Source organism: Protopterus annectens, chromosome 4.part0 (genome assembly GCF_019279795.1).
Source record: "Protopterus annectens isolate FY-2018-M chromosome 4.part0, PAN1.0, whole genome shotgun sequence".
Lineage (NCBI taxonomy): Eukaryota > Metazoa > Chordata > Ceratodontiformes > Protopteridae > Protopterus > Protopterus annectens.
This window is the reverse complement of record NC_056733.1, coordinates 1620160265-1620183709: the sequence shown is the minus strand read 5'-3', so window position 1 is coordinate 1620183709 and position 23445 is coordinate 1620160265. Positions and strand designations below refer to the sequence as shown.

The 23445-nt window shown below is 40.7% G+C and overlaps 1 protein-coding gene across 1 annotated transcript in view; it reads right to left on the bottom strand.

Annotated features, from left to right (window-relative positions):
- The window catches only part of GM2A (GM2 ganglioside activator), a 191085-nt gene that overhangs the window by 108822 nt on the left and 58818 nt on the right, over window positions 1-23445 (bottom strand). The window contains exon 2 of the mRNA XM_044069405.1: window positions 15903-16055. Within this exon, the coding sequence (XP_043925340.1) occupies window positions 15903-16055 (153 nt within the window). The remainder of the gene's footprint in view (window positions 1-15902; window positions 16056-23445) is intronic.

Genomic DNA, 23445 nt, shown 5'->3' with positions numbered 1-23445 from the left:
GAGAAAGTCAAGTTGATTGGGGAGTTCAAGCCATTTTAGAGAGTGAAGGGAGGTGCAGTGATGAGAGGAGGATTTGGCATTTGTGGCAAATGTAGAGATTTTGTTGTAACATTGTTCCAATTTGGAGGTAAGTGTGGATGATACATTAGTGAGCAGGGGAGCTCCATACAGTAGGGAGGGAAGGAGGTAGGTAGAGGCAAAGGTTAGTCTGGTATGAGGAGAGAGGAAGTGGTTGTTTCTATACAGTAAACCTAGTTTTAGGTGTGTTTTTTTGATGTTTAGCTGGATATGAGTATTAAATTTTAGTTGGTCATCAATTGTAACACCGAGAAGTTTGGTGGAGGGTACAATCTCGATAGAGGAGTTGTTAAGGCTGGTAATTTGAAATGAGTTTTTATCAAGAGAGGAGGATTTAGAAGGGAGAAAAGGAGGATCTTAGTTTTGTTTGCATTTAGAGAGATGATTTTGCAGCATTTAGAGGGGGAGAAAAGGAGGATCTTAGTTTTGTTTGCATTTAGAGAGATGATTTTGCAGCATCCAGTTTTCAGTGGTTGAGAAGGAACTTTGTGTTAGGGCTTGGAGCTCTGTTAGGTTAGAGGCACAGCAGATCAAAGTGGAATCATCAGCGTACTGCACAATTTTGGTGTTAGGAATGGCTTTGTGGAAGTCATTAATAAAGATATTGAATAGTAATGGGCCGAGTATGGAACCTTGGGGTACTCCTGTAGGGGTAGGAAGGAGAGTACAGATGGCTTGGCCCCATTTCAAAGCTTGGGACCTGTTTGAAAGGTAGCTGGAGAACCAGGGAAGAGTCTTTGGGCAAAGGTTGAGAATAGAGAGGTGATTTAGAAGGTGAGTGTGAGAGATGGGTTCAAAGGCTATGGATAAATCTAGTAGGACAGAGGATACTATATTACCGGAGTCACGTGCTGAACTGACAGGAGTACAAGAAGGAGAGAAGGGCGGTGTTAGTACTGTGTCCGGGGCGGAAGCCGTGTTGGGTAGGAGAGAGTAGTTGGTGTTTGGTAAGGAATGGCAGGAGCTGCAGGTGGATACATTTTTCTAGGATTTTGGAGATAGGGGAGAGGATGGCTATAGGGCAGAAATTGGAGACATTACAATTTTTGCTGCCCTTGTGGAGAGGAAGAATGAAAGCGGTGCGCCATAGTTTAGGTACGTAGGATTCAAGTAAAGACCTATTAATTAGGATGCTGATAGAGCAATAGAGTCAGAAGCTATTTTTAGGAAGGAGGATGGAATGCTGTCAGGGGCACTGGAGCAAGGCTTTAGTTTATATAGAAGTTTATTTATTAGGTCGGTGGATTCTGGTTGGAGTTCGAAAGGGGGGGCAGGGAACGGAAGATTGAGCAGGGAGGGGAGGAAGGTTATTGTTTGTGAACGTCTTGGTTAGCTCAGCAATGGAAGAGGTAAAGAAGGAATTGAATAGGGAGGCTATTTCAAGGTCAGATTTTCTGGTATCAGGGACAGGGGTTGTTTTTTCGTACCTGGTCTAAGGAGGGAATTAATAGAATTCCAGAATTGCTTGGGCTTTCTAGCATGGTTTTCTTGTAGATTGATGTAGTAAGACTTTTTATCTCTAATGACTTGTTTTTTGGCAAGGTTTCTTAACTGCTTATACTTAAGGAAGATTTCTGGTTGCTTGTGTTTAACGTGGGTTTTCCAGGTTTTTATCCCTTTGAAGCATTATCTTTTTTGTGTCTTTGGTGAGCCAAGGGGTGGTATTTGTTTCAACTCTTTTTGTTCTTATGGGAGCTAGGGAGTTGAGGATAGTTATGAATGTAGAATTGAAATAGGCAATGGCTTTGTCTAATGGTAGTGTTTTTAGAGGGTTCCAGTTAGTTAGCTTAAGAGAGTCAGAGAAAGAAGTAGGGTTGAAGGTAGATAGGTTATGAGTATGAATTTAGTGGTGAGAGTGTGGGGAGGTGGGAGTAGCTCGAATGGAGAAGGCAGGGAGGTGGTCTCCTAATGCGTCAGGAGTGACACCAGATTTTATAACTTTGTTTGGATGCGATACCAGGATCCAGTCAAGTATGGTGCCAGGGGGATTAGTTTTGTTAGGTCTAGTAATGGAGTTAGTAAGTTGAGAGAAGTTGAATAGGTTGATGGTTATCATGGGATTAGGGTTAATGATTTTTCCCCAGTCAATATTTGCATCTCCCAAAATGAAGGTTTCTAGCTTAATATTGGAGGAAGTCCAGGAGAGGATGTCTTCCAGTGTATTGGTATTGTTGCCAGGAGGAATATAGAAGCAAATAATGCAGATACTTTTATGGTTGTTTATTTTTAGTATGCCAATTACAAGTTCAGCGTTATTGAAAGAAGGGATGGGGTTAGGGTAAGGAGTAATGGACAAGAGGTTGGAGTAGATTAGAGCAACACCTCCACCTCTTCTATTAGGTCGGTCAGATCAGAGAGAATGGAATCCTGGGGGTAGGAATTCAGAGTCATTAATATGAGGTTTTAGCCAGGTTTCAGAGATTGCTGCTATGTCAGGAGAGTTGTGATTGAGCTAGGCATGAAAGAGGGTTAATTTATTTTTTAAGCTTTGGGCATTGATAGTGAGGAATTTTTGTTAGAGGATTTGTTGCTGGTGCAAGGGAGATTTGTTGGAAAGAAATTGGGTCCAGGATTGGGGTGAATATCGCCGGCCAAGTAAAGGTATGTGGGATGGGGATGTGCTTATTAGCTTTGTATTTAGATAGAAGAGGCTTGTAGAGATTTGGTTTATGTTTAAAGTTATTATCTGAGCTTGGAAAAAGTTTTACTTTCAAGAGAAGGCTAGGGTGGGAGGGAACTAAAGAAGCTGAGATGTTTTGGTAATGGGAAGTAAGGTGGTGTTGGGGAGTATAAGGAGGAGAGAGTAAATGGAAATCAGTATAGCAGGTGATTTGGTATAGAGATACTAGAAGGAAGGGGAAGGATGAGAGGAGAAGGACCTTGGGAGGAAGGGTGAGCATGGTAGCTAGAGTCAGTTAGAGGAGATAGAAAAGGAGGGTGATGTGATGTTAGGAGTGTGGGGGGAGTGGTTAAGAGAGGCAGGTAGGTAGGGTGGAAGAAGGGGAGGGGGAAGGTGTGTCAGGATTGGTTGGTGGATAGGGAGGGAAAAACAATCAGCGACCTGAGTCTGGAGAAGGAGAATCACAGCAGGGGTGCAGGTATATGGTTATAAACTTTGGTTTACAGTTAATAGCTAGGATTAATGTTTGGTTAGTGAAAAACTCTCTGAAAGTAAGTATATAAATGTGGGGAGGTAAATTACTGATTCTTTAGTGTAGGGCAGAGACACTTTTTGGCAGAAAAAGTAAGTGGAGCAGGGAGAAGGGAATATTGCAGTTCCTTTTATCAGGAGTATGCTGCCACCTAGTGGAAAAAGGAGGGAGGTGCACGCAGAGGAGAAGAGGCTCCACAGAGAAGTTAGGTTACAAAGATTAGATAGAGGTAATTATGGGGAGAAAGACTGGAAACCAAGGATGGGGGGGGGGGGGGGGCTGTGCAGTGACCAGTGGTAGGCTACTTTCACGCGCTCAAGATTAGGTAGGTGCTAGAAAAAAACATATGTAAGAGATTACATACACGGAGTCTCTTTAGCAAGGGAGATAGGGTCTCAAAATTAATATGGCTCAAGCAGATAGTCCACAGACGTCTTCTCTTTTGAGAGGAGGAATCTCCTGTCTGGTCAGTGAAGAAGGGGGAAAACACTCTGGGGAGCAACTGAAAAGGACAGTGAGAAAAAAACAATAAGTTAAAATGGGGGTAAGGGGAAAATAGGAAGAAGAAGAGTGCAGGAAGAAGTAAATGCAGATTAGTGGATGGAATTATACAGAGTGGAGTGGGAGGAGGAAAGAAAGTAAGAGGGACAGAAGTGTAGACTGAGGGAGAGAGAAACAGGAAGCAGAGAAGTTGGAAAAAGTGGAAACAGTTGTGCAGCAGAAGGTCCACAAGTTATGATAAACTTTATACATCAATTCAGCATGCAAACAATAGTTAGGTAACAGGATTACAAAATGCTAAGCAAGAAACAACACTGCTTAAAGAAGTCAGAGACCGTATTTGTGTTCAAATAGCAATGAATAAAACAATATTCCTAGGTAGGAGAAATTGTCCAAGGCAGTAGCTACAGCTAAATACAGTTGTTACATTCAGTTTAACACATAAAGACAGTCAGTTGAGACAGGCCTTAGGGATAGCAAAATATAAATGCATATCAGCAAAAGCAAAGCCTATAGTAATGCTGAGACTTTGTTGCTAAAACAATAGTAATATTTTGACTACAGTTAGGAGGAAAAACGACACTAGTTATCCAGTGGCAGGTTTAAAAGTCAAAGGTTGTTAAGGTTCCAAGACAAAGTGTCAAGCCTACAGGGTAAAAGACACTGTTATGCAATTGCAGGTTGCAAAAAACAGTTGTTAAGGTTTTGGAGTTAATAAAACTGTGTCTACAGGTAAAAAGACACTGATAGGCAGTATATTGCTAAATCAATGGTCACCTAGATTCTACTGCTAAGAATAGCATGGCGGCAGTGAAATAAGGTAGTTGCAGGTTAAATCAAAGGTCGCTAAGGTTCTAATAAATTAAGAGCCGAGTCTTACAGGAAAAGTCACTGTTAAGCAGTATAGCTGACTGAAAAACATGTTGGAGGTTAAACAAGGCAGTAGCAGTTTAAAATACAATGGTCGCCAAGGTTTTAATAAATTAAGAGCAGAGTCTTACAGGAAAAGTCACTGTTAAGCAGTTTAGCTGATTGAAAAGACGACAAAAGTAGCACTGACCATTGAAATTACTATACCCGGCAATTACAGCATCTCAAATACAGAGAGACACAAAGTCATAAAATACCAGGCTTTGCAAGTGGAATTGATGACAATGTGGAAGAAGGATACCCAGATAGTTTCAATATTAGTAGTAGTATCATTGGATCTCATAAAAAAAGAATTTACAGTAGTTTTTAGATATGCTACTGATACATGTAACTCTGTATGAACTACAGGAAGAGTCAGTTCTGGGCACATTGTGGGTGCTGTAAAGAGCACATCTGGCTGACACCAAAGACTGACACAATACTAATTTCATGAATTTTAATCATACTCTAACTTAAGAATGGAGTCCATTCCTGTCATGGTATTAGAAACCCAAAAGACTTGAAGAAATTAAAATGAGAGTTTACAACTGTAGTCTACACTTAAGAAGCTGAGACGTCAGACTTCAGATACTCCCTCAAAGCAAGTTCATCATTGGCATCCAGTTTGTCAACCTGTTTTACAACATCTATAATTAAAACAAACAAAGCCTTTAAAATGCTGAAGATACGTAGAAATGTCTAAGTAAGGCATTGCTGGTATTCCTACGTTCCATTGCTTAAACATGCTCATAAATTCTAGCATACCACTGTCTAGAAGTTCTTCCCACATAATAAGCCTCATGTGCTTTACAAGCTACACAGACCATATTTTCATTTTGAGTTGAATTCTCCTGAATTATAACTCGTCTTCCATTTACTGTTAGACAGACCATGCGATACATATTTACACTTATTACAACTGTCACATCGGAACATGCCCAATGCGACACATTTTTAAGACAAGTTGTTCAAACAGGACTGAAAGATAGCGGTACTCTTTCTGACAAAGACAATATAGCTCATTGTGTGAGCCAATGTTGACCCTGATTGGAAGGAAATGAGGCCTTTAAATTATGTTTGCATCATGTGATTATCAATTAATTTACTGGTTATATAGGTTCATTGTTTTATTACTATGCTTTTTATCCAGAGGAACCATTAGTAACCCAGCCACAACATGCCACATCTTAGGTACCCAATGATATGACTGATTTATACCTAGTTTTGACTCCTTTCTAGGACGGCTTGGGGGGGGGGGCAGGGTGTACTAATTGCCTATCCATTCATCCAGGTTATGCTTAAAGAAGTCAAAGAGCTACTTTACTTTACAACCAAAGGAAATCTATTACATAAAAGAGGGAAGCATCTCACCAGTGGGTCCTATTTATGTTTCAGTAGAAGTTAACATTCTAGAGATAAATATGCAGGAAGTTGCACAGGACTAGATCCTTCAAAGAACTGTTAGCTAGACAGAGGTCATCCCTCAAGAGTCTATAGGAAACAGAAAAAGAAAGGGAGCACTTTAAAAGTGGTATGGACAGTTCAAGGAACACATGCTCTTGATTATGTTATGAGGAAACTCTGAAGTCTCTTAAGCTGAGCCATATGCCATTGCTGTACAAACCAAGGGGCCATTATACTCTATTAAGGGCCTGATGAAGGAGGAGTAGAGGGGGATAACTTCCTTAGATATGGAACAAATGCCCCTAGTGATATGTCTTGCTAGACAAAAGGATTTCCTAACAGTGGATCCATGGTGATCAAAGGACAGCTCGTTTTCAACAAATGCTCCCAATTTTATAATGGCCAAGTCAGTTTACAAAGAGGTTTCGCCTATGTAGTAGGTACATGGGTGTCCAGTTTTACCTTGGGAAACACTGCTGCATTTCTTGGCATTTAGCTTTAGCCCGTAGTGCAGGCACCACTTATTATCATGCATTATTCTCTCCTGAAAAATCCAGAAGTCTGATGAGGAGTTAATAATAGCTCTGAGTTTGCAGTCTGCACACATGGTCACTCACATGCCCTTTATGTCAGCCTGACATCACAGAAATGAATACCAAACAGAAGTGGTCCTAGAACCGTTTTTTTGGGGGGCACCTCTAGTAACTACTCTTTTCAAAGTGAACATGCTATCCAACATGTAACAGGTTTACATTTAATATGATTAGCTTATCAATGTCAGAATATGGAATGGTATCAAAGGCCTTGGCCAGGTCCAGGGGAGACGGTGTGAACTGATCTGCCCAATTCCAAAGTGACTTGCTGAAGGAAGCCTACCAGGTTATAGAAGCAGGATCTGCCTTTAACAAAACCAAACTGGCTTTGTTCCAGGACCTGGAGACTGCCAATGTTCTTGTTAATACTTCCATAATGAGGAATTCCATTACTTTACAAATACAGCTGTTGAGGCATATAGTTCTTTAGCTCCCTGGAATAGCAGTGGATCCCCCCATTGTGGGATGGGATGATTACAGGAGTTCTCCTTTCCTCTGTTACAAATTTAGTGAACAAGCTGACACTGAATAGGCTTAGCAGCAAGTCAACTGGTGTCTGCAGCTAACAAGAAGGCAGCCTGACACATTATCAGGATGTATGGAGCTATCATTTTTGGCCTTGGAGGGGGCATTCTTTACTTTTTCAGAGGTGATTAGACAGGGTGGTGTCAGTGTCTTAATAATAAAGTTAGAGCTGAATTTTTCTGTTACTATGTCCTCATTGGATGAGTATGTGTTATGTATTAGCTCTGAGCATTGTTAGGTATTACCTCTAAGTTTTCTCACATAGCTGAAGAAGGCTTTGTTGTTATCCTTAGCAGAGGAGGACATGTACTGTTCATGCTTGTTTTGAAGGATAGGAGTTTGTTTCCGAGTTCTTTGTTGATCGTTTTGAGTTATTTTCTTTAGTTTGTTTTTACAATCTAAACGTTTTTTTTTCTCTTACTGTACAGTTTGCTTCTACTAGGGTTTCACCATAAGGGCTTATTCCTGAATTTGGCATTATAATTATGTTTTATGAAGACAGATGCCTCGAGATGGGCATAGAAATTACCTGCAAATGTGACAGTGTGCAAGACAAAAATCATCAAGGTGAGGAAGGCACTTAAATTTCAAAAGGTCATCAGCTGGAGTAGATTTGAGCTACAGTGCTCTCCACAGAAAGAAGAGTCTTCTGGTAGTAAGTCAGGTTTTACTCTCATGGTTAAGGGTTAAGTCAGTGCAATTTCACAGTCTTACACAAAACAAATGCACTTACTGTGACCTGTGTATCTGATTTTCCCTGTAATGCGAGGAGTACAGAACTTCAGAAACATGTGTATCTAATTTTCCCTGTAATGTGAGTTTTCTGATGAAACTTTTTTTGGACTTGGGACAAAAAAACAAAATGAGAGAACTAGTAAAGTTCTACTAGTCTAAGTTTGTATTCATAATTAAAGAACTTCATGCACAGAATTAATGGAAGATCAATATTTGTGTTTGCATTCTGTTTCAGAATGAAGACCTTCAAAGCCCTAAGACTTCCTAAAACCAGAGTATTCAGAACAGAGACGGCATTAAATCCTCTTCCCAAAAAACCTTCACTGAATCTCTGTAATCCTCTAAAGAATATATCTGTGCAAAAAATGTAAGAGTCTAAGGAGGCATAGTGAACACTGACCTAGTGAGTGACAAAGGGGAGCCACTCTATAACATGTACAGGAACAAAACACTGTCGAGCTCTGCATTTGTACGATAACAGAGCTTCTGCTACTTACTGAGTACTCTGCTATAACTGCTTGGTCATAAATAACCAAGCATTAAAAACATTATCGGAGTCTGGAACAGGTAATGCCATAACGGCATGACCTAAGGCAGAATAATAGTAAAGCTGGAACAGTGCAATGCCTTAACTGTTGAGCAACTCATTGCTTAGGAAATAAAAGGAAACAAAACAAAAATCCAAAGCCACAGAAGTCAAAGCAGCTTCTGAAATGGAGCGAGACCTAGAAGTCTTAAGGCCGGTCTCCAGGTCACTTTATGCACTCACTTTCTGTCTCTCTCTCTCTCTCTCTCTCTCTCTCTCTCTCGCATGGGTTCCCCTCTATTTAGCCATTGAGTCAGTGTAACTGCTAGGTTGCTTAACAGCAGTCAAGTACCAGCAGGAATGAAGACCTCAAGGTACAATAGTTTCCTCCACTGGTAGCCTGACTGAAATGTTGGAGTGGATGGCACTTTTTGATGCCATATTTCATCCTCAGGACAGAAAAGGCAAATACCATGAAGTCCTGGAATGTAATCTAGTTGTTGCATAAATATTTCATAGGTTCATAGGTGTTTACGATGCTAACGACCACAAGGGGCTTTTTAAGCCTAGCCATGCATTCCAGATATCTGACAAGTTCTGATACCCTTGACAAGTGTAAGCATGGGCCTGGGAGATTAACCATTTACAGGTTACATGCATCCAACAGAGACATAGGTGCTAAACCAAGGATGAATTTCTGGTTTCCTATCCAATTGTCCAAGTTACACTTGAATTGGGTTAGGGAGGAACTCTGCTTCACATGGATGAAGAGCCTGTCCCATACACGGGGTAGTCTCTGGGATACATACCTATCTCTCCAGCAGGTCCCATTTACATCACAGGCAAGGTTCAAGTCTTTAAAAACGGTTAATTCTGGCACTGTTTGTTTTGTGGATATGCATGAGGTCCATAAGAGTGGGGTATGATAATGCCCTGCATACCAGGCATAGATCTCCCCTCAAAAGCCTGTAGGAGACAGAATAAAGGGATAGGGCCTTGAGGCAGTCTGCATAGGACATTTTACTTGTGCCCTGTATTCTTTTAGTGAGGAACTTCTATGGACGCTCCAACTGTTGGTACATACCAAATGGGGTATTGTACTCCATGATAGGTCTGATGAATGCCAAATACAGTGGAATAATGACTTCCTTGGACTTAGATGCCATACCTTTGTTTATAATCTGCACAGCATAGAATGATTTCCTCACCACTCTAGAGATGTGATGGTCAAAGGCTAGATTACAATCTATGTGGGTCCTTATGTCCCTGACTACTGGGTCAGATTTAAGGGGTGTGTTGTCAATATGATAGTTACCAGGGATAGATGACTTCCCATTGGATACTACTACACATTTAGTTTTAGTCCATGGCTCTGACACCAGTTGTTTGTCTGTGCCAGTGTGAGATTCAATGACAGCTCTTAATTTTCAATAATCTGAAAATTTAGTCAATAAGAGACCACTTACATTGGTCTTGACTTCTGAGAAGTAAATGCCAAAAAGGAGCGGTCCAAGGACTAATCCTGGGGGACTCCACTTGTGACTGGCCTCTTTGTTGAGGTGGACTGCCCAGTTCTAACTTCCTGGGTCCTGTCTGTGAGCCATTTGGCTATCCACCAGATGACATATGGGTTTGTACCTAACCTCTTGAGTTTGTCAACAATGCCCGATCAGGGTATGGTGTCAAATGCCTTGGCCAGGTCAAAGTAGGCAGTGTGAACGATTTTGCCCTCTTCCATTGCTTTGGTGACCTTCTCAAAGAAGTCCATCAAGTTGAGTAGGCATGATCTGCCCTTGACGAAACCAAACTGGGTTGGGTCCAGTGTCTGGAGGTTTATTATATCTCTACTGATCATTTCCATGACAATTCTTTCCACGGCTTTACATACAAGACTAGTGAGACTTACAGGTCTGTAGCTTCCAAGGTCTGTAGATGGACAAGAAATGTAGCTCAATGGTCACAAGAGAAAGACACAGGAGAGCACATAATATGCCACAAGTCTACAAATGAGTGGTTATTTAACAGTGTCTTTTGAGCTTTCCAGTGAGAATAATCATAGATCAACATATGTTATTTCCAGTGTGTCCCACATAATCCCCAAAACTTCTAAAACAGCATCACGCAATCCAACACATAACACAAATATAGGCAAAAAAAAAAAAACAAGGAAATAGCAATGCTTCAGCCAACACTTTAGCACTTCACTACTGCCCTAGAACATGTCATGGTGTTCTCAGGCAAAAAAACAGCCCAAGCAGAGAGGCAGTATCATGTCAAATGCTCACATGAATGCATTCTTAAATTCTAACCACACGAATGCATTCTTAAATTCTAACCACAAGGACTTTAACCTTTCCTAACAAATACAAACTAGCAACTCAGAAAATCAAAGACTGGAAGTGCATTCTTAAAAATAGTGCACTTCATCAATGACAGCAAACATCTTTAACAAGAAAATTTCAATATAAATTTAGCTTAGCAATCATGCACTTTTCAGAAACACAAGTCATTTACCTGGTAGAGAAGCACCTTCCTTGCCAACTCTGGTGATACAAAACAGGGCAAGATATGACTGGAAAGTCTGTATAGTTCTCATTCAAAGTGTCCCTTGGTCTGAGGTACGTACTGATGGCATCAAGCCAAACAATTTCACAGTCACTGCAGGTCATGCCAAAAGCAGTGGGTATAGGATAATCGGCTTACATTCCCCAACATTCAAATTCACCACAGTGTGCTAGTCAGGAGGACTTGCTGAGCAGGATTCATGCAGTACGAGCAGACTCCAAGCCATAAATCTTGGGCCTGCAGTATTTGCCATCACCTTTTTTTTTTCCAGTTATCACTACAGCAACCAAAGTGTCTTCGGTTTCTTAAAGGCCATTGGCTAAATTACACAGAAAAAAGCAGTATAAACAAGCTTACTACACTTTCTACAGCTACAGAAATTCAGAATCCAAATGGTATGCACTCACACTCACACTCACACTCACACTCACACTCACACTCACACTCACACTCACACTCACACTCACACTCACACTCACACTCACACTCACACTCACACTCACACTCACATATAAAAATGCTGATTTGGTGAAACAGAAAATATCTGGTACAGGTGTCTGAAAACTAGTCTGTCGAGTATACCACCTGTTTTTCTTTGACAGATTATGGTAAAGTGGGGAATTTTCCTTTTTCTCACAGTACTGGAATCGGACTTAGACTGGATAATCAGCAGGGTATGTGGGGGGGGGGGGTGTACGGGGGGGGTTGCCCCCTGCAAAACCAACTAAGTTATCTTTTTGACAAAAAGCTGATCAAACATTTGTGTTCGATCAGCTGCCAATTAACGTTCAGAGTTTTCAATATATGGACATAAATCCATGTACATCTCCGCTCCCCTACCCTGCCCCCAAACCCCCAGTGCATTTATTCCCCTAAAAGACACACCCCTCTATACCTACTCCTATCATACAAAACACATTATTAACACTCCAACCTCCTTTTTTTCTCAACACACCCACTAATACCTACCTCTCATCCCTCCTTGCTCTAATACCCAATCTACTACTATATCTCTTAAGTGCTTTTAATACCTACCTCCCATCTCTCTCTCACCTCACTAACCTTAAAAATGTCTATATTTATTATCCCTCACAAATTACATTTATTAATTTGGCTCTTTCTCCTACCTCCTCTAGTCACCACCTATCTTTTTACCTCCTATGAACAACCACTCCACTATACCTTTCCCTTCCCATCCAAACACACTTCAACACCAACAATACCTTTCTCCCATAACTTCCTAAACCTCATTTTCAAACCCAGCTACCTACTAGCCAAATATCACAGATTAGCACACATTAAGTTCACTAACCTAAAAACTATAAAATTATTTGACTATTATTGTAAGCCTCTCAAGCCTAAACCTTTAACACTCCCCCACTCACTTTTAGATGGGGACATTCATCCCAACCCTGGCCGTAACTATCCCCTTACCACTGCAACCAGCAACCAAGACAAAACTATGACCCTATCACCTACCAAACCTTCCAATTCACTCTCTACAGCGCATCTTAATATACGCAGTATTTGCAATAAAATTGCTCAAGTTCACGCCCTCCTCCAGGTTCACCTATTTGATATCCTATGTTTATCAGAAACATGGCTAAAACCTACCATTAAAGACAATGAAATCACCCCACTTGGTTACAATATCATTAGACTTGACCGTACTTCCAAAAAGGGAGGAGGGGTAGCAATCCTCTATAAAACAGAGCTTCAAGTCAGCACTATAAATCTTAACTTAATAGTGCAGAAATAATTATCTCCAAACTTCAGGTCAACAAATGTAAAGCCATAAATATCATCTGTGTTTATCTTCCCCCAAGAAATAACATTAATACACTCGAATATATCCTTAACTGGCTTTCTATTAATCTCCCACAAGAAACCATAGTCCTTGGGGACTTTAATATAGATTGCAATTCCTGTACAAGTATAAACCCCACCACCCATATTAACCTATATGGCTTCTCCCCACTTATAAACTGCCCTACCAGAACTAATAGACTCAATAACAAAGAAAGTACCTTGGATTGGATACTTACCAATACTCCTCAACAAACCTACATCACAGGAACCCTTCCAGATGACCTAAATGACCATTCACTAACGTATATTATCAGACAAAAAAACAACATAATATTCCCGAACACTTTCAGAATAATACGCTCAAAAAAGCAATTTAACCCAGTACTTTTCCAAACAGAACTGAAACAATGTAATTAGACAGCATTAAAAACTCTCCCTCTAAACGAAGATGTGGAATACTTTAATTCTACATTCTTAACCACCCTTGACCACCACGCACCAACTCGCTCTATTAGAACCAAAGCTAAACCAGCCCCTTGGCACACTAACAATACTAAACAAAAAAATCCTACTCCGAAACAAATCCTGGGCAAAATGGTGTACTACCGCCAAACCTTTGGAGAACATAGAAACAGTACAAAAAAAAGCCATCCTGCTAGACAAAAACAATTTTTTATCTCCAATTACAACAAACCTCTCTCAAGGAACCTAGAAAATTTTGGACTAGTAATAACAATCTTCTTTTCCCAGGCCAATTGATCACACCCAACCCACAAGGCTCAAACCCTGAGAATACCACACAAACAGCTAATGCCTTTAACTCTTTCTTCACATACACCATTCCAAACTCTAGCTAGCCACCTCTCTCCTGATACCTCTAACCTGCCCACTTCTTCTACAAATCCACCCCCTCTATTTCACTTACAATCAGTGTCTACTTCCTATATTTCCTCCCTTCTCCAAAAGTTAAAACCTACCACCCCCTCAGCTGATAAACTCCCAGTAGAATTCTTGCAAAAAGGAGCCAAAGCCATTGCCTATCCCATTTCCATTCTGATAAATAGATCCATAAGCGAAGGAACTGTCCGATCTGGAAAATTTCACATATCATCCCACTACATAAAGGGTGGAACTCCAATGACTTTTCTAACTTTCGCCCCATAACGTTACTATCCCCTATTGCAAAAATTATGGAAAAATGCATCCATAAACAACTTAACCACCTTCTGCAGAACATACTTGCTAACTGTCAACATGGTTTCAGACCTTTCCACAGTACCACCACTGCCCTGCTATCATTGACAAACTGCATCAACAATAATTACAATAATAATTTTCTTTCATCCGCAGTCTTCATTGACTTATCTAAAGCTTTTGACATGGTTAATCACCAATTACTCCTTCATACACTAAATTCTCTTTCACTTGATCCTCTATCTATGAACTGGTTTACATTTTACCTTGAAAACCGTCAGCAGGCTGTACTCTGGCAAAATAAACGATCTAATCACCTTTCTATCTTCCTAGGAGTCCCACAGGGCTCCATATTAGGCCCACTCCTATTTTCCATTTTCATTAATGACCTGCACACAGCCATTCCATACTCCACCTGCATTCAGTATTCAGATGACTCTACCATAATCTGCTCAGCCACCTCTCAAACTGAACTTCAGACTCTTACCCAAAATGCTTTCAACACTGTAGAACAATGGTTCTCACACCGCTGCCTCCTCCTAAACCCCAAGAAAACTAAACTGCTACTTTTCACACCAACCCGAAAGTCCACCTCTTTACATTTCAATCTCATTTCTAACAACGGTACTATTATCTCTCCTGACCCTACCACTAAACTGTTAGGAACAACAATAGACAACAATCTTAACTTTGATACTCACAAACACCACAATAAAATTAGTTAACAAAAAACTAGGATCCCTTGACAGAATTAAACCCCATCTTACACTAGAAGCTAGGACCCCTATAGCCAGAACTCACCTAATATCCACTCTTCTATACACCTCTCCTATAAACACCAATCTCTCTAAAAACAACCTCAATAAACTAGCAACATCCTATAATAATATTGCTAGATTTGCTACAGGCTCTCCTTTTAGAACCCATCACTGTTTAAATCTAAGACAATTAAACTGGCTTGAATTTCTTAACTAGCTTCAATTTCACCAGCTCACTATAGCCCACAAGACCCTGTATCAACCCAGCAACACTCCAATACTGTCTAGCCTCATTACACCTTATAATAATCTCACAGATCTACGCTCCTCCAACAAACTACTGATCAGTACTACTAAACCCAACAACTTAGCAGGTGACTCCTTGTTCTCTAACTCTGTCGGAAAACTGTGGAATAAACTACCCTCTGAAATCACATCTCAGACTTTCTCTCATTTTTTAAAAGGAATCTAAAACTATATCTCAATAAACACTGGCTATGCTCTTGTACCAACCCCGACTAAATCTTCTCCTATATCACTAAATCTCACCCTACATCCTTTATTATCTTCCCTTAATGCATCAATAAGCAATAATACTGCATACAAAAACAAATTGTTTTTATGTAATAATTGATGTTCTTATAATATCTGTCATAACTTCGATATCAACTTTGTATTAACTCTGTATGCTTTCTTGGAGCTTTTCTCCCCGGGCCTCTACTGAAAATGGACATGTGCCCAGCTAGACTAGCCCGGTCAACAAATGTAAAATAAATAAATGGTCCTCTTGCCTTACTCCATCCCTTGTGCATCCAGTAAGTATAGGATGTGAAGTGGAATTTATTGGGCAAACATTTCATGACAGCTAACTACAGTTTGAAATTAATGGAACACATTACCATATATTTGTGATACACAAGGCTGACAGCTTTACAGCGTGGTGTGGTCATGTTGACATTTTTGTTTAAAAGAATAAATCTAACCACTACACAAAAGTAGTACTGTGGCATGTGGCATACCCAATCAGCTACCTTAAATTGACAACAGTGCACCCGTTACTCGCACCACAGACAGCATCCACTGTTAAATCAAGCAAATCCCAGAGCTGGCTGCTCTAGCAGGGGGGTGCACACTTCATCTGCACAATACTTACTGTGATTGGTGACGACAGGACGACAGAGGTGGAACCAGTTACACTCACTTTCAGGTCACCAGGTATGTCAATTGGGTCTGGCTTCAAATAAAGGCTTTTTATTACAGCAGGGTCTTTTCCACCTCCACAATTTTCCCATGAAAAATGTGTGACCTATGTAAAAACAGATATGGATACTGAAATCATTTACTTATCAAACCTTTCAAAACCTCCAGAGGTAAAACATCTCTATGTTAATTAATTTTGTGAATTAATGAAACAAATCTCACATAAAACAAGACAGGAAAAAAAAAATCTTCCAGCAATACATTACAGTGAACAAATAGATGTTTAAGACACAAGAATCTCTGTTATTCCAACACATTTTACATGTCTTGGGAAAATACTGTACAATTCCAGCAAATTAAATGCATCAGGTTATGCCAAATGATTTAATCACCATCACGCAGCAGGCATGTTATGATTTTACTTTCATTCCAACAGCTCTACAGTTAATGTTCTAAGAACACGCATTTATTGCAGTTTTACTGTTGTCAAGTTAAAGAAAGAATAAATCTTGCCCTTGGATCATAGCTGTTAAAACATAAACAACTTAGTGTTAATGGCCATCTACTTTTATTGTGTTACCTTGACTGTTTAATGTTTGATAACTAGGTTAATGGACTTACCCAACATGGACACTTCTCAGCTGTAACTCAGGCTATGGCAGAAAATCACAGAGTACTCAGTACACACTTATTTGTGGATGCCACAAAAAACTTCTAATGATAAAAACCTTGTACTCAGATTTTCACACTACATCTTAAAGAATGTTCATAGGTTAGTACTAAGCTAACTGCCCTTGTGGGTCATTTTAAGCCTAGCCACTTATCCCATATGAGCATCAAACCCTGCAATTTGTGTCTGTAAGGTAAACACCTTAACCATTACGACAAACTCACTCAGTTTTATTGAGCTACTGTCTCCACCATGACTCGTTCTCCTATCCCCACAGCCATTAACTGAGTGAAGTTATGAGTTAGCATGCGTTCATTATCACCACGCCACTTATTCAATACTGTCTAGTTAGTGGCTACTAGTGTTCATAAATGAGGTTGCTGTCAAGTTGCTGGCAAGGAACTTCAAAGGATGAACCTTTTAACACACACACACACACACACACACACACACACACACACACACACACACTCACACACACACACACACACTCACACACACACACACACACACACAAAATACCTCGCCAGCACTGATAAAACTACTGCAACAGTTAAGTCAAAATGATAAAAAGGATGCCATTTTAGGAATTACTGTACAAACAACCAACAAAGAGCCATCTTTAGTTTCCTTTTTGTTGTCTGTTAAAGCTGAATATCTGTTACTTTTTGTGACAATTGGAGCTTGTAGTGAAATATTTTGCCTAGAGGGGCCTAGCTGTTTTCTTTATGACAGATAGATTTCAGTCTGGTTTAATCTAGCTAGAAGCTTTCCTGCAACTCTGTGTTAAATAGCTAGAAGCTTTCCTGTAACTCTGTGTTATTTCGATTGGATAATTTGACTGGTTTCTGTTTCTCTGCCTTTAATAGCCAGTGTTTTAAACAAGTCTGTACTTGTTTGCCCAAAGCTGTTCAAAGCTGCAGAGAGATAGGCCTTCTGCCATTTGCTCCCCTGTGATACTAGTAAAAAGATAAGTGCTTATTTTCAGCTGTTTTCTGCACTTCTGTTTTACTGCATATTTATTCTGTGGAACTGTTTTTAGATCCCACCCTGTTGCTTTTGTGGTCTTAAACCTTGGTGACGTTCAGCTGCCTGCCTCTAGTATAAAGTTGATACTGGACACTCCCCCTAGTCACATTACATCAGCTCATTCTATTTGTTTATAGTGAGAACTTTGTAAAGGCCCACCGTTTTAGCATCTACTGTTTTAAAGCAACCTACTGATTAACTATATTTCATAGCCATCTACTGTAATTAATTACTGTTTAACTTAATTTTACTGCATTTCATTGCTGTTTAACTGTATTTTTTCATACTGCGAGGCCTGTTCTTTTTGACTAAGTGACTAGTCTGTGCTTCATTGCGAGTTATGTTTAGTGTAGTCTTAACCTTAAAATTGAGTAATATAGTCCTGATACAGGTCTGCTGCATCCAGAACTTCAGCTGCACATTTTTTTAACCCTTTTTGAGGTATTTCAGCTACAAATTTTCCCTTAGTAGCACTTGTGTTATCATCTAGTAGTACTACTCTTAGACCTTCCTCCTTTTACCCTCTTAGCTCTTTCAGTTTCTGACAAATATGGATGGACAATTTCCTACATTTTCTCCTGCCAGTCTTGTTGATATGGGCATCCTGAGACAGTGTAGCAACTGCCTCATGTACACAGACAAATCCTCTTACTACCACAACCACCTAGGAACACAACTTGGGAGAGATGCAATTACATCAAGCACCTAGTGTCACCGCTCTCTCCCCCACAAACCAGTATATTTGGCACTGGCAGAGTTGGCAACACAAACACCACCCACACAATGGGTCTACTATGTTTGGTCGAAGTTTCAATATTTCGAACTTCACTTGTACGAACTGACTTGTTCGAAGTACTGAAACTTTGAAAATTGACTACAGAGACCACAATACAGGGCGGAATAGGAATATTCCTTTTTCCTCGCTGTAGTGCAATCTCAGAGTTGGTATATTTAAGTAGGGGGTGTGCAGGGGGGCTTGTCCCCCTGCAAAAGCATGTTTTTGTTTATATATATATATATATATATATATATATATATATATATATACATACACACACACACACATACACACACACATATATATATATATATATATATATATATATATATATCTATATCTATATATATATATATATATATATATATATATATATATATATATATATCTATATATTTTTTTTTTTTTTTTACTTTTGAGGCGATCGGGTGCCTAGACTTCAGTGAAAGTGCACTTTCGCTGAAGTGGGGTTCTACTTTTCATTTTCGGTTAAGTGCAAATTCATTGTAAAGTAGTAGATCCCCACAACACCCCCCCCCCACATATGTGGAGGTCCTCAACAAAAGCATACCTAAACAAAAGAGACCTCCGATGCATAAACTCATGCAAACTCCACTGCCCACCACACCACATATAGTCCACACACCTGTGTCTCACAGCCACTAAGGCCTAAACATAAACCCAACATATTAGTCATAGGACACTCCATTGTGAGACACAGATGTGACCCTCACCAGCCTGGATAAGAAAGTCACAATTAGTTGTTTGTCAGGTGCCAGAATCCGCATATCACCAATGCACTCAAGTCTCTCAACAGGTACTGTTATGACTCTTGTCATGGTCTATGTTGGAGTGAATGACTTGAGACGTACCTCCCTGGACTATATGAAGAGAGAGGTGATCGAGCTCGCATGTGTCCCAGGCAGGTTATGTTCCTAGCCTTAAGCAGTGTTCTACCATCACCCAAAATGATGCCTCAGTACAAACAAAAAATGATTCACTAACAATTGGCTTATTTTCTGGTGTCATTCCAAAGGGATCCAGTACCTGCCAGCCTGGAATGACATGATTGACAAACCACAAGGCTTTGCCAAAGATGGCCTGCATCTGTCTCCCTTGGGCTTCAGGCTCCTGGCAAAGGTTCCTGCTTCCCCCATTGCACCTTTTTTAGGCAATGCCATGAGATCAAAACTACCAACATGAACATTTCATCAAAACATAAATTAAAGGTCATTCTGCTAAACACTAGGAGTCTAAGCATGAAACTGCATGCATTGAAAGCATTCTTAACTCTGGAAGAAGCTGACATTTGTGCAATCACAGAAACCTGGCTCAAAGCTGCAGACAGCACCCCAGCCATACTAGGTTACTCATTCTATCATTCATTCAGACCCCAAACAGTTGGCAACAAAATAAAAGGTGGTGGAGTTGGAATATATTTTATTTATTTATTTTACATTTGTTAACCGGTGGCGTCGGAGCCGAAAAGGCCCTTTTTCAGCAGAGGCCCGGGGAGAGAAGCTCCACAGAAAAATTACAGATACATTTAGTTATTTAGACATGATCAGTATACACACAAATTACAAAAGACATGTTTTTACAGTGGTATGCAGCACATCAACAGTTACAGTGGAGAGAACAAACAAAAAAATAAAGGTAATCAATAGATTTGTGGTGTACAGCTGACATTTGGAACATAGGTACAATACATACATAGATATATAAAAGACGTACATACATATATATATATATATATATATATATATATATATATATATATATATATATATATATATATATGTATATACACATATATATAAAAAACACATACAAAAGATATACACACCTCTAGGCTGATCAAACAGTATGATTCACAGGAAACACTCCAGGTGCAGTTAACAATTGACAAGACCCCTACTCAAATCATAGCTAGTGACTCAAGATGCCCACTCCACCTATCAGAACCTCTTCGAATCTATCAAGATTCAACCCTTTACCCTTATTCTGGGTGCCTTTAACTATCCAACCACAGACTGGAAGAAATACTCATGCCAAAACACAAATGCCCAGAAATTTCTTGATTTTGTCAATGGAAATGCCTTGGGCCAGTTGGTTGACACCCCCACAACAGGTGAAAATATCTTGGACTTGGTATTAACCAACATGAGTAACCTCTGCAGCATCCCCACAGTGTCATCATCCCTGGTGATATGACCACAAATCAGTCACTTTCAAAGTCACTATCTCCCCTGACCACCCCCCTAGCTAGGGTCAAACAAAAAACTTCTCCAAAGCGGATTACAACTTCCTGAGGGAAGGTATAAACAGCTTCACAGCCCCCTCCCCCTCCATAGGAACTGGCACATATGTCCAAACCTACACCAAAGCACCATATGAGCATTTATATAGCTACATGGAATCAGGAATACCAGACAAGACAAAAGCATCCCCTCGAGGAAGAGTAAACCTGTCTAGTGGAAATCTTCAATAACCTGTCTGGTGGACATCTACAATAAATAAACTCTAGAATATAAGGAAAACATTGCTGTCCAGGACCAAGAAGGACCAGGTGCCCAATTGGAAGCAATCTCTCTTTTGCCTGAACAAGCAAATAAGAGCACTAGTGAAATCCTCCAAAGCAAATAGGGTCCAAACTAGCCACATCTACTAAAGACAATCATAAGGCCTTCTTACACAGACAACCCTCTCCTCCTACCACCCAACACTACAACCGGTGAGAGATGCACTTATCTAGCCAAACTGGAGGTAAAACTCTCCCAAACCAAGACTGAAGTTGACAGTCTAGAGGAGAAGGTAAACACTTGCACCACACCACACTCATCACATAGTCCCACTAAACCTATACCACCACAATCCACATATAGAAACACAAAAACATTTGCGGAGGCTCTCAATAATAATCTGCTCAAGCAACAGAAACCTCCACAGCAGAAACGCAAGCAACCTCCACACCCCAAAACAAACCAAATGACACACAGCCCACAGACTCAGTGTGCCACTCAACCACAGCCCATAAGGCAAAACAACGTACCCAACGCACTAGTCATAGGTGACTCTATAGTCAGGCACACTGATGTCCCACTCACCAGGCTAAACAAGGAGAAGGTTACTGTCAGCTGCCAGATCTGCCACATAACCCACGCACTCAGATCACTCCACAACAAGTACAGATATGACTCTGTCATTGTCCATGTTGGTGTGAATGACCTGAGACGTACCTCCCTGGACTACATGGAGAGACATGGAAAAGCTCTCCAATCTTGTAGCCCAGGCAGGTATGACCCTAGTCCTGAGCAACATCCTGCCATCGCCCAGAATGATACTGCAGGCAGGTATGACCCTAGTCCTGAGTAACATCCTGCCATCGCCCAGAATGATACTGCAGTACAAGGACAAAATGATTGACTTCAACAATTGGCTAAGCTTCTGGTGTCATTCTAAGGGAATCCAGTATCTGTCTGCCTGGGACGACATGGTCGGCAGACCACGATGCTTTGCCAGAGATAGCCTGCACCTGTCACCTCTGGGTTTCCGGATACTGGCTAAGGCTCTTGCCGCCCCCTATAGTGCCTTTTTTAGGCAAGGTTCAAATAACAAATTCACCACCATACCAGGAACAGGCAAGCAACAACTGAGGGAAATGCTACTCAACGCTAAATGCACTACCTCAAGGCACTCCTTAAAATGGAGAACATCGGTAACTGTGCAGTGACTGAGACCTGGTTCAAGGCTCCAGAAAGCACCCCTGCATTACCAGGCTATAACTCATACCACACTTTTCGGCCATCTAACCTGGACCAGAACATCAAAGGCAGAGGTGTGTCCATATTCATTAAGGATATCCACAGCTCCAGGCTAGTTGCTCAGCATAATGCATCCAAGGTTATAAAGTGCAACTACTGGGCAAAACTGCAATCCAAATTGTAGCTTGCTACAGATCCCCCACCATGCCCCAGGATTCCTACTCCTCTTTTCTTGATATACTGGAAAATATTAGGGTTCAACCAAACACCCTAATAATGGGCGATTTCAACTACCCCACCATTAACTGGGAAAACTACTCATGTACCAATTCCTTCGCTCAACATTTTCTTGAATTCATAAATTCCAGTGCCCTGGATCAGCTTATCCACACCCCCACCAGGGGCAACAATATCCTAGACCTAGTCATTACCAACATGAGTGACCAGTGTTTCACACCTGAAGTCAACTCCTCGTTGGTCAGATCTGACCATAAGCTAATCACCCTAGATATCCACATCCCGCCCCCACCCCCCCGTTAAGGAAACCATGGTAAAAAATTTCTCCAAAGCCAACTTCATGCTTCTTAAGACAGAAGTGGCGAACTTCATGACACCCATGCAGATGGACAATACAGTTACAACTGCTGAATCCTACACAAATGTACTCTATAAGCACTTACACGAGTGCATGGATCATGCTATCCCAAACAGAACCAAGACGCTACCCTCCAAAAAAAAAGGAAGCCAATCTGGTGGTCCCCTGCCATAAACAAACTCTACAACAGAAGGAAAAAACTGTTGCAAAAGAGAGTAAAATCCCATGAGTGGAGGAGCTCCCTGGTCAGCCTCAGTAAGAAGCGGAGATCCCTTATAAGATCCCCCAAAGCTAGCTACGAAAACAAAACTGCCACTGATTCTAGGGACAACCACAAAGCATTCTATAGCTACGTCAAGAATCTCAATGGCAACACCCATATCTGCTCTGAGTTACAGCACAATGGCACGAAAATTACAGAACCAACTGACATTGCCAACATCCTGGCAGATAGGTTCAGTGCTAACTTTAACCCCCTCTCACCCCCTAAAGGGCCCATATCTATACAGGAAGAATGCAGAGTCCCTGTAATCACAACTACGCAGGTAAAAGCTGTACTCTCTAAAGCCAACACCACAGCATCCATGGGACCGGACAACATCCCAGGCTGCATTTTACACGAACTGGCGCCCCACCTAAGCACTATGTTCAATCATAGCC